Source organism: Ophidiomyces ophidiicola (genome assembly GCF_022830035.1).
Source record: "Ophidiomyces ophidiicola strain CBS 122913 chromosome Unknown scaffold_5, whole genome shotgun sequence".
Classification (NCBI taxonomy): Eukaryota; Fungi; Ascomycota; class Eurotiomycetes; order Onygenales; family Onygenaceae; genus Ophidiomyces; species Ophidiomyces ophidiicola.
Window position 1 is genome coordinate 791,904 of NW_026054645.1, and position 12,048 is coordinate 803,951.

Sequence of the window (12,048 nt, forward strand, 5' to 3'; positions counted from 1 at the left end):
TGATCGCCATGCTTTGCCCCTCTGGACCCGGCGTGGTCCGAAGACAAATGATGTACAACTAAAGAACAGCTATACCGATACTGGTGTCCCTCTACGACATTCGACCAACCTCCACGGACCGTCTCACTCTGCCTGTCAAATGACTTACCTTCACTCTGGAGTGGATCCGGCAACCCTAGCCTGAATGAACCTCGTGGATGCCAGCTGCTGTTGGGTGATCGTGATGTGGGTCATCGATTCGCTATTCCAGTGTGCCTGGTTGACAGAACAGCGCTCCGAAATTTAGCCACGGAAATATCATCTACTTCCAGGATTTGATTGTTGCTCTGCGTTTGCTGTTTGTTACACGACTATGCACCTATTCCTGGAACGGGTCTCTTGGAAGCTACATTACTGCCTGGCTGCCCATGGATTATCTTACACAAGTCCCTGGATTCCCTATCGGGTGAAGGCTCACGGGTTTGCGACTTTCCAAGACGCTTTCAATATGGACACGCCTGGTGTGTAATTCTTGATAAGGCATCATAATGAAAATGTCCAACTAACATTCTGTAGGACTTGGGATACTTTGCTTCGACTTTTGTTTTCTCTTTACTATTGCTTTTCAAGTTGAATGTTTCAATACCTAGAATTCTATAACACTGACTTGTATTGTTGCAGTTTCCTTATAGTGGTACCTTGCTTCAGCGTTTAGCCGCTATGACATCCAGAACAAAAACTGGCCGCTTGAGGCTTTCAATACCGACCACTGCTTCTAGCACAAAAGTCCAAATTCCTTCAAGGCTCAATTCTGCAACTCATGATTGCATGGATCTTTCTAGCACAGTCCCCGATGATGATTATTCTCAAGATACTGCCTTTTCATTGTCGCCAACATTCCATAGCCAAAGTGGCTTTAGTGAAATGACCCACTGGGGTTTTAATGATGTTTTGAGCTCGGACATTAGCTCTACCAGCGAGGCCACAGAAGAATCCTTTGATACCAGGTCAATCCAGGCGGGCGATTATGAAATCTCAGATGCCCAGATGCTTCCATTTTCTTCATGTTCTCCTCCTCTGTTTCCCAGTGCTGATGGATCCGCGGATCAGTCCATTCCCGAGCTTGGCCACCTACCAGGACTTTCGGATTCTCAAGAGAATGCACAGTTGTGCCTCACCCACCCACAAGCATATCGGACTTTTTCCACGCTCAACTTGTCGTTTGAGAATGATGCGATTAACAATTCCGTTGAATTGGGCGACCGAAAATCGCTTGGGCTAGGCATCTCCCCTCAACACATGATTAAGCCCGAAGCCTTCACACAAGGCACATGGGGGTCAATTTCAGGCGATGTCAGCGGAACCGCCAATTTGGACATGAGCGGGCCATTGAATCATGTCAACCAACTTCCGGCGACACCTCCTCTGACAGAGCCCAACCGGGACTTTTCTGGAAATTCCTCTTGCTCCCAAGGCTACCCATTTACCGGCCAGGACGAATGCCAGTTTGTTGATTTTTCTGATACGTCCTCTCTTTCTACTCAAAATTTCAGCATCGGGGAACCTTTCTATCCCCTAACGCCACCACTTGTTGAGCAGGATCCAAATAGGTAAGTTAACCTATCTCGAGACTTGGTTTTATGTTTTGAGTATGAAACACTAACGGAAACCATTACTGGATAGAACAATTCGCCCACACAAGCAATCACAGAGACCCATTTTATCAGCTGCATTGGCTCGTCCCTCAAATAAAGAATCAGACCTTTTGCATTTGGAACAACCCGTTGGTCAAAGACCAAAGGATCTATTGGAAGCCAGGAATCCCCGGGACCACGCTTTCTATTCTTATTCAACCCGGCGAGATGGGAAATACCACTGCCCGTTTGCCGAAGGAAAAAATCCCTGCAAACACAACCCCACCACTCAGAAATGCACATACCAGTTAGTATTTCCCCATATTTGTTGTAACCGCATTTGGACAGTAATTAACTATTTTCTCTTAGCAAATACTTGGATTCCCACCTGAAACCCTACCGATGCAAGGTCCCACAGTGTGTAGATGCACACTTCTCCTCAAATGCATGCTTGTTTCGCCACGAGCGGGAAGCGCATGGCATGCACGGACACGGGGAGAACCCACACCTTTGCCGTTTCCCTTCGTGTGATAGATCTATTCCTGGAAATGGATTCCCCCGCCGTTGGAATCTTCACGACCACATGAGACGTGTTCATGACTATACAAGCTCAGAAAAGGCCAGCTCGCCAGAAAGGTCCCCTATTTCTGCAGGTAAATCTACAGTGACCAAGAAGAAGGACGGTTCCCTTCGCAAGCGCAAAGGTGTTGCCGCTGGTGGCCAAGTGATCAAACGTGTCCGGGCGGCCCAAGCCCCTCCCCAGTCGCAAGCTACGTTAAAAGCTATCCAGGCCCACACGGATCAACAGCTTCAAAATGCAGAGAGAAGCTATTATGATTGCTTGTCTGAGATCAAAAGTGACCTTGGGAATATCAACCCTCAGGATCCGTCAATTCATGAGAGAATCAACGCAAGGCTGCAGGAACTACATACCCATGCCTTGAACTATCGATACATCAAGGCCAGCCAACTGTCAACGAAAAGGCCTTGTTGACTAGACCGGTCAAACCGACTCGCAAATCATTTTGTTTACTTTTGTCTTCCGTTTTGTATGATTTGGCGGCTGTCCTTCTTTGCCTTGTGTTTTTTTCGATTCTCTTTCTTTGTGGATCTGGTATTCTCTTTAGGCCCGAAAAAGCAGACGGGTATGGAAAAATGGGGGTTTATATTTTCAGTTCAGCAAGTCCGGGTATCAGACCCGCATTTCCCCGTTGAGGGATTTTGCAAAAGAATTTTTTTAGAGTATGATGATGACACGAATTTCCTGCTTGTCTTCCGATCTATGTTTCGATTACTGTTTGCTTTTTTAATTATTATTTTGATGGCCCCTCAGGGCTTGTTGGAAACAGAAAGTCAGTGTCATCAAGCGACTAAATATGTATGTATCAGCGAGACGTATTCGGGGTCTATACCCATTTTCCGGGTGGATGTATTGAACTTCAGTTTTTGTATGTGGCATCAAACAGTAGGCAGGAACGTCACATTGAGTATTGTTTGTGCAAACCATTACTACCCCTTCTGATCCTACCATCTCCTACGTCAAATGCTCCTTTATTCTACGGTTTCAAACTCGCCGTTTAAAAACCCCACGAAGGCTTCACCGACCTTCTCCATTCCCATCGCACCTTGGCCCTTACCATGTCCTTGTCCCAGATACGCTCGATTCATCCCCACCCATTGCCTTCGTAATCTCTGTAACCGTGGAAGGGCTAAAACTCCGCCCGCCCCGGCCAATTCCTCGGTCGGCGAGGCTGCTAGAGTAGAGCTAGGAATAAACAATGGGATAGGTACGTTCGGTATGTGGATTGAGATGCCTGGAGTATTGGAATTGTCTGATGTATTCGACACACCAAGTACCGAGATACTCGGATGAGATTGCGTGAAGTTACGAATGTGGGTGATGATTTCAGAGGTGCGTTTTTCAAGGGCATAAAGAGCGTTAGGGTCAGTTGTAGGAGGTTGTACAGTTGCTTGGTGTGGAGTGATTTTGGGACGGGAGAAGCCGCTTCTTCGTAGCACTGGGGCATTAGCTGGATCGGGGTCCGTTGTAGGAAGATTTTGCCCAGGTATGCTGCACGTTGGAGTTGCAACGATGGATGGGGCTGATAAACTGAGTGCTTGGCCGGTTAATGCGGTCCAAATGGCTTCTATCGGTGGTGTAGGATCAGACCATGGTACTGTGAATAAGGGTTTGTCCCAACGACTGGATGTAGAGGGTTCTTCATAGCGGAATATGAGATTTTGTAGAAGTTCAGGTGGGTACGGTTGGTCGTCGTATTCCGGCAATGCATTTTCACAAGCAGTGGTACCAGCTAAAACTGTTTCAGCATTTTTTTCCTGCTCTCGACCTTGTAGACGCTCGTCGTTGTTCGTAACACACTGATCTATTGGAGTTCCAACATGTACCTAGCTTTGCTCAGTATAGCTCTTGGGAAGCGAGAGCGCCCATCATACCACGCAGCACGTCGTTCCCGCCGCCTTACTCTCACACCAGAGCTGGTACCTCCACCCTTTAATGTAATTCATACCGTCAACAATCACCATACTATCCTTCCCCAATAGTCTCTTCACGCGCCCATAGACCACAGCCCGAGCTTCTTTTTCTGACCGAGCGGTATCATACACCGTCCGAGGGTGAGCGCCATCATGCGAAGCAACAACATGGATTTTATATCGGTTCTTCTGCGATTGAGATTGCGATTCGTCATCCAGCACAGGGAACAGGGTGTTTTGCAGATTTTCGAGAAGCGTCTGTAGTTGCTTTGCGCGATAGGTTAAGCCAGAGCAGGGGTATCCGGTAAGAATTATAAGCTGTACAGAGTGTTAAGAGGGTGTATCACAGGGTTGATCGCGAGACAACTCACTGGCATTGTGCTGGGAGACTCCGCGCTCCAAGTCGTTGCGGGCATTGGCGGGGTTGATATCGAGTCGCCCAGAAGACTGCTTATATAAGCCGCTTCTCAGTCTATTTCGGCCTCCAAAGAATACAGATTTACACTAGGGATCAATTCTCTCTGGCTCCACATCGCCTAATTTCGTAGAGGCCGTGCAAGCATGCTACAGCTCCCGGTAGACATCCCCCATGAATGGCACTTTGCCACCGGATGTTATAAAGATCTAGGATTGTCTAATTCTTCTGGCTTCCACCTCAGCTCGTAGCCAAATACAGTTCTCCGGAGTCTTTCGTCCTACATAATCACATTTTTTAGTAAGTAAAGAGGACCCTTGGGTGCGGTGATCGAAGAGAAACGTACTCCAGGGTCATTTTGGAACAAAGGACTGTCTAAGACCTTCTCAAACAGCTTTGTCACTTGAAACCCGTTCTCTTCGGCCTTGGGAAAGAAAGCAACAATCTTATGCAGGAGCCAGGGTTGATAGGGCGTAAACACAACAAAAGCAACCGCATCCGTGGTTCTCTTAAGCGTCATATGTAGGCTTGTGATCAGGTTATGGTGTTGAGGATGATTGTAGATTACATCCGCGAGTATGAGCACATCGAAGCCCTCCTTTGGGGCTTCCAGGTAGCTGAGCAGCGCACTGGGGTCTGCACCCCACAGATATCCCTGTGCATGGAGTGACAACGGAAACGGCGAGTTTGACTGGATTAATTCCTGGCACCGAGCAGCATTGATCCGCAGATTATCTATCAACACTTCATCCGGATAGTCCGTAACCACCACAGTCTTCGCACCCTCAATTGCACAAACTAAGCTTGGTAAGCCTGCACCGGCACCAAGTTCAAGAATGGATTTTCCTCTAACCCAAGAATCTGCGCGGGCTTCAAGGTAGTCAGAAACGATCCTGCCAGCATTCCAAAGCAAGTAGCCCTCTCACGCAACAGCTATCAGCAGCAGGTCCTGAGTAAAGAACAAAGTCCAGAGACAGAATTTCATACATAAAGTGGATGGTCGCCCACAAGTCTCAACCTCAATGTTTGGCCAGACAACATGCGGTGCTCGGCGAAGGTGGGCGGTTTGGGGGGTGGGAGGAACCCCTCGGGCTCCTTGAATACGGCATCGAGACCGAGATCCTCAACGTCTTCGGCCATGGTTGGACTAGTGGTCATTTTCATTTCACAACCTGTGCGGATTTTTGATATCAATACACGTGATATTGTAGCTTACATAATAATATCAACTGGTCTCGCTGGGCGGCGACGACGATCAAGTGATGATCGTTGCGGGCGGCGTCTCCATAGGCTGTGGGCAATGGAACAGCTAGGTCTACTCCGTATTGCTCGCCTGGACGGGCAGAGAGTGGACGGCCCTTGTCTTCTGTTTCTTTGTTCTAGGATAGACTTGAAGTTAACCCACTAATCGTGAACTAGTTAACTAGCTCCTCGTTCCCTGGACTTTCCCCGCTCCCTCCCCTCCAGACTGCATCGCCAACCCATGCCAGACGGTAAGTAATGGGCCAGGAGCCTCGCTACTCGAGGATCTACCCCTGTATTCATTCCAATCTACTTGTCCTCAGTTGCGGCCCTTTCTAGCATCTGCCACATCGATCTCGCAAGCACCTGCGACTTCTACACCCTCGCGCTGACCTGATCGTCCATGGCCGCCCAAGCCCTCTCCACGTCTACTTTCTCCTCGTCCTCCTCGTCCTCCTCCTACATCGGTAGCCACCAGAGACCCATGACGGCACCCAGCAACCCGCAAACCTACAAACCATCATCGACCGACATCTTATCGTCGAATTTGAGCGGCCCCCAACATCTTCCTCCAGAAATCGATTCTCATCATGCCAAGACGCAATCAGGGATGCCTCAGACGCAAGAAAAAGGTGGTCCGACTGCCACTGCGCCATTCCTGGAAGATTATAGTCTAATTGCCGAGGCAGCAAAACGAGCACAGATGGCTGTTATGATGAGAGATTTGGAAGGCGTGTCTTTGTCGTGACTGGCTACACAAAGCTTTCCCGGTTGTTATTTACGGCAACTGCGTTTAATGGGTCTCTCATATACTGGAATATGTGTAGCGCTCCAATGATATGAGCGAGGCATCACCAATTTGGGGGCAAACATGGCGAAGTGACGATCCGCGCGTCCGAAACAGCTCCGCCGGTGAAACCATTACTGATGATACAAGTTCTACAATGCCAGAGGCCATGTTGATTGTTATTTGCTACAATCTTTGTTGTCGAAGGGCGTGACGGAGGTTGATGCTTTATATTTATCTGATTGTTGGTTGTAGTCATACAAACTGTAGCTTAACTGCATACTTTCACATCACCTTGGCCAACGTATTGTACAGTGGCGTACAGTGGGTACTAGCATGCAAATATCTTCTGGGAGGAATTTATGGCCCCACTGAAGTTCAGCTCAATCAATAGTTATGAATATAAGAAAACTTTCATCTATGTATTAATAATTGGGTCTATATTTACATGTAACTAGACCAAGAGCTATTATGAAATGCAGTCGGGGGTAGAAACATTATATCCAGTACTACCTTTCGAGGCCTGCACGAGAAATGGACAGACGGGGTATCAACTTGCACGAGATCGTACGATATACTTATGGAATTCCCCGAAAGGATTACGCGGCTATGCCGTGAATTTCCCTATGAAACGTAATCTCGCGAAGTAGCTCAAGGTTTCTTGCTTACAGCAAATTCAGCAATCTACTCAGTACAAAACTGTAATTCTAACCAAGCAGCTCAGTAAAGAATGCTTTCAGTGTTACGGATACACAAAATTGTTCAGGCACATGCTCATATGTATGTATTTTCTCTATCCAGCAGCCTAGGTCGCAGAACCTAGAAATTCAAAATAATGAGAAGGGCTCCATATACGGAGTATAGGGATGCGGATCCCGCAGGGGAGGCTTAGGGATTAATCTGCTGTAGTTGTTGGGGGTTATAGTGTAGTGGCAGATACCGCTCGGGCAACGGTTTTTACCATTTAGCCTCAGGTCTCTTCTGGAATTGCTGAAGAATCGTCACCACCTTCTCTAACGCTGCGATCTCTTTATCCATCGCTGCGTGAACTTTGGTGGTATCATCCCCGAGTTTTGCATAGAAATCCTTTCTATATGGGGTTGCAGACATAGCAGCGCTGAAAATAGGTTTTACAGCCCAGCCATGGTGGGGCCTTAATGTGGTACCATATGCAGCGCGGAAAGAGGTGGAAAGTTCGTCAGCAGGCTGAGAAAGGTTGAGGCGAAGAGATTGGGCGGTAAAGTCAAGGCCACTGAGTGTTGCGGAGAATCAACGCGTTAGAGAGAATGTATTCGAGAAGTAGATATCAGATTGCCATTGGAAAGTTATGGGAAGCCATACCGAACCAGCCATACAAGGCCTTCGGTAGCTGTGTGTTTCCCGGTTTTCAACTCGTTCAGAACAAGTTGCTGGAGAGTCTCCGACTCCGCTGGGGCTGTAAGCTGTCGCTCACGGATTTTCTATCATATATATTGCTAAGTTAACGCCCTGGGAAGTAAGTTTTCCAAAGGCATCGACCTGCCTTGATGTTACCCAGTAAGTCATTCTTAACGGGAGTAAAGGCAACGGATCCGAGCAGGTCTGACGGCAGTGTTAATCAAGGTCCAATAATCGAGTGTGTTTGTAGACCACCTACCGAAAAGAACCACCAACGACTCAGCCGCCTCCAGAAACTCGGTCGTATTAATGCCGTTGTCGGTTGCTTGATCGACTGAAACATCGGCAAAAGACCGCCGGATAGTGTCGAACCACGTTCCACCTGGCGGGATTACAGCAACAGCAGCCATGACAATAAAAGGAACTTAAACACAGATGGTAGACAAGGAATATAGCGAAGCTTGACAGGTTGTTGCGTGCTGGTCGCTAGTTGTCTGTACAAAAACAGTGGGTGCGGGGTCACCCCTTTTGGTTGCGGGATGATCTAACTAGAAGACAAACAACACAAACATATCAAACTGTCCAAACATGCAAATTGTTCAAACAGCTCAGGATCGACGTCATTCGCTAGGGCCGCGACTTCACGCGCTTCGGCTCAACGACAACAAGCGAGTCTGCACGCAATGTGAAATGAACAGCAAACGTCCCTGCGAGCGACCGGTCCCCACTTGCAGGCGGCCTCTCGCCCGGGATGACCCCTATGGTTTGGACTCGGAGTCTTATACTGCCCAGCGACTGGTATTCACAGCTCTTCCCTTGGAGTGTCTCCTATTCTAATCACTCGATAGGAGCATGCCTCTCCCGAGCACCTGCATGCTACGAGCCGTCGCTTGTTCATTGGGCCATTTCCCAAAGGGTGGTTGTCGAGTCACCGCAAGTCGTGGTACAAGTCATGGCTAGGCCTTGGGAACTATTCGTCTCGAGCAGCCACCTTCTCTGCCGATGTCGATTCGACACGCCACCACCAGCTAACGGGGCTCCTTGGGCCATCCACGGCAGCCATGTATACTGTGAGCTTGCCACAAATGGAACATCCCACAGAGGAAACCATCGAAGGGGACATCCCGACTGGCGAACCGGAAATTGAACCCGCCACTCTGGCCCCCGCGGATACCTCACACGGGGTCGCAAATCGCCCTGTGGCGGAGCAAAATCCACAGCCCACGGCTGTGGCATCGCCAAAACAGCACTCAGGCTCCGCAGCGTCCGGTTCACCACCTCGACCAAAGTTCTTGTCGGAACAATCCAATTTCACTCTAAGACGCTCCTCGTCTAGTAAAGTTCCGGACACTTTCTATACAGCTCCAGAATCTCGTGGGACGACCAGAAACAATGGTCAACCTTTAGAAAACCCAAACACAGACGTTTCACCTAACAGTATTGAAACGCAATGGAATGCTGATTCTACTTCTGAGACATTGTTATTACCGCGTACAAATCCCGTCAATGGTTCTGTTCCACATGAACACCTGACACGCAACCTCCAACATGAAGAGCCTACACATCTTGAACAAGAGGAAATTGGCAATGAAAGTCGTCACCAACGCCTTATTACTCGTGTGGCGTCTGGCATTGTTCGTTTTAATCTAGAAGATAATATTGGCGATCGACAAAGGCGCATTCAAAGCCGGCTTGTTGGAACCTCGAGCGAACAAGGTCGAACAGCAAGGCAACAACGGCAGGCGAGCCGGAGTGGTGAAGTTTTAAGGGCTGAGAGAATGCTCGTTCGTATTGAGACTACTGCAAAACCTGTTCCAGATGACTTTAATGAAAATGACAGTATAAAAATCGATACAAAAGTAATATCCAAGTGGAGGGAATTTCTCGTCGTATGTCGGCAGGGACACGAAGACAGTGTCCCTTTTCTACTTCAATTCTATAAAACTCGCGTGATACCACGCAGACAGACCTCCGATATGAAGAAAAAGTGTTCGCACGAAATTCCTGTCACTCGCAATTATACGAGAGTGAATCTATTTTCCACGCTTGACAAGACATTAGTTGTCTGGCAACCGTACAAACTCGGGACTCGGATTTTTATTATGCGCCCTATGTCATCTGCCCACTCCGTTGAGTGGTATACTTTCCTCCGTGGGGCGTTGGGCTGGAAGCCTCCATCCACACTTGTTGTTAATATTCCCGACCTTGATATATCACTGCATCTTCAGAATCCATTTGCACATCTTGGGCAGAGCTTCGGAGCAAGTGATGACGTTTGCGCTACGTTGCTGAAAACCATGAAAGAGGAGCGAGCCATTGCACCCGGCATTGTGAAAACGTGCCTTGACACTTTATCGCAGTGTAGCGAATGGAATAAAATATTATCCATGTGGGGGAAGTCGGTGAAAATGGGGCTTGCTTGGAGGCGATACGATCGACTTGAATGGGTACAAGGCGCAAATGAACAGAGAATGTATGGAACCATTGCCATGCGCACAACCCACGAACTGGAGTTGCGTCCAAAACAACATTATCCCACATCCGCACAGCCTGGGACAACGGCCTGCAGGCTGGAGGAGCCGCGGCCTACGGAGGGCTTTTTGATCCTCCTAACATCTCAAAGAGGAAGGCAGACTTTGCTAGGAAAGGATTTCTTCAAAAGGCTGTACTTCTTTACACAAGATCAATACCTCTGCTTCTGCAAGCCAGCTAAGGCGACACCTCCAGCGCCTCCTAAGCTCCGTGCAGCACGAGGAAGTCATGTTCCTACGTCTACTGAGATCAGGAGGGAGTTGCCAATAATTTACGAAGTGAATCCATTCCCCATCGAAGACGGAGAGATCGCCTGGCTTTTGATAGGGCGTAAAGAGTATGCAAAACAGCACGACGCAGAAGCTTTTGCGGAGAACCGTCGGGCTGCGAAGAATGCCACCAATACAGAAGGGTATATTAACCTCTGCAGGGTGAAAGAAATACGCCCCGTTTCTTCTCAGTACCACGAAGACGAGCAGAATGCACATACAGGTGACATTGAATACCATGGAGAGAGACCAAGACTCGCCAGTGGCGCAAGAAATGAGACTAAGGATGATCGATCTTTTGAGATTGTTCTAGAGGGAGGGCTGGTAGTGAAATTTCGGGCATATAACGCACAAGCCCGGCACGAATGGGTCCAAAGTCTAACTCAGCTTTCGGAGTATTGGAAAGCTCGTACTAAGGAGGATATCACCTTATTGAAACGTGTTCGACGACGGAACTTGAAACGACTTGAGATTGACGAGGCTCAAGAATCCTCCGTGGGACAGTTTGCAGAAAAATGGGAAGTTTCAAAAGCCGATGCATCGCCAGAACTGTTTCATACCTGTGGTATGTCGGGGTGTCGTTTGATTAAGGTACATCATTCTCATTGATATACGGAATAGTATGGTTGACTATATTAGATGTCTGGAAATTTATACCGTAGGCCCCGCCGCCATGGAGCCTTCACCAAGTGCAGCGTCTTGTTGATTGAAGGCCAGCTGCTTATTTTCCGAAATTCCCTTCGGGCATGGACGGGAGCAGAACTACCTCAAACACATTGTACTCGACAAGCTGTACTGGACCTTCGAGACTGCTATGTATACAGTGGAATAATCACTTCTTCCGATCTTCTATATCAAAATCAGACACTTGAGAGCAATCTTCCCAACCAGCAATCACGACCAAGGATATACACGGACGATGCATGGACAAGTGCTGATGAAGACACAGCTACTTGTTTTGTTATATGGCATGCCACAAGAAAGGCTTTGTTCAGAGGTGAACATACGGATAAAGATCGTATCAAAAGGAGGCGATGGAGGCAAGTCTCCGCTCTAGGCGTGCCAGGTAGATCTATTGTGTTCAAAACAAGGAGCAGAGCTGAAAGAGACATGTGGGTTCTGGCGATTGCAACAGAAATTGATCGCCTACAGCAACGGGAGGATTTGAGGATAGTCGAAGCATCATAATTAATTGCCGGGGAACTACTTCAGGGGGTTTTCGGTAACATATTAACTCTATATTGAAGCGAGGCGTGTGGGTTTATGTACTTTATATATATTACTAGTCCTTTTTTTATTCTGGGTAGTATTTATACAACT

General features: G+C 48.1%; 5 protein-coding genes across 5 annotated transcripts; 2 read left to right on the forward strand and 3 right to left on the reverse strand.

The window, feature by feature from the left end:
- Positions 1 to 699: 699 nt before the first annotated feature.
- On the forward strand, positions 700 to 2,607 carry LOZ57_002136 (uncharacterized protein; the record flags this gene model as incomplete). Its single annotated transcript, XM_049251214.1, has 3 exons — positions 700 to 1,589; positions 1,663 to 1,920; positions 1,983 to 2,607. 3 exons carry the CDS (start codon positions 700 to 702, stop codon positions 2,605 to 2,607), a joined length of 1,773 nt encoding a protein of 590 aa, XP_049110064.1.
- Positions 2,608 to 3,164: 557 nt separating this feature from the next.
- KTI12 (kti12, chromatin associated) lies at positions 3,165 to 4,483 on the reverse strand (the record flags this gene model as incomplete). Its single annotated transcript, XM_049251215.1, has 3 exons — positions 3,165 to 4,019; positions 4,068 to 4,424; positions 4,478 to 4,483. 3 exons carry the CDS (start codon positions 4,481 to 4,483, stop codon positions 3,165 to 3,167), a joined length of 1,218 nt encoding a protein of 405 aa, XP_049110065.1.
- Positions 4,484 to 4,720: 237 nt separating this feature from the next.
- EFM7 (Protein N-terminal and lysine N-methyltransferase efm7) lies at positions 4,721 to 5,661 on the reverse strand (the record flags this gene model as incomplete). Its single annotated transcript, XM_049251216.1, has 3 exons — positions 4,721 to 4,801; positions 4,868 to 5,440; positions 5,509 to 5,661. 3 exons carry the CDS (start codon positions 5,659 to 5,661, stop codon positions 4,721 to 4,723), a joined length of 807 nt encoding a protein of 268 aa, XP_049110066.1.
- A 1,846-nt stretch (positions 5,662 to 7,507) lies between these two features.
- Positions 7,508 to 8,337, reverse strand: LOZ57_002139 (uncharacterized protein; the record flags this gene model as incomplete). The annotated part of the gene is made up of 4 exons (XM_049251217.1): positions 7,508 to 7,802; positions 7,892 to 8,010; positions 8,073 to 8,131; positions 8,187 to 8,337. The coding sequence occupies 4 exons, from the start codon at positions 8,335 to 8,337 to the stop codon at positions 7,508 to 7,510; spliced, it is 624 nt and encodes a 207-aa protein (XP_049110067.1).
- A 280-nt stretch (positions 8,338 to 8,617) lies between these two features.
- Positions 8,618 to 11,916, forward strand: LOZ57_002140 (uncharacterized protein; the record flags this gene model as incomplete). Its single annotated transcript, XM_049251218.1, has 3 exons — positions 8,618 to 8,725; positions 8,776 to 11,319; positions 11,368 to 11,916. The coding sequence occupies 3 exons, from the start codon at positions 8,618 to 8,620 to the stop codon at positions 11,914 to 11,916; spliced, it is 3,201 nt and encodes a 1,066-aa protein (XP_049110068.1).
- Between the last annotated feature and the right edge of the window lie 132 nt (positions 11,917 to 12,048).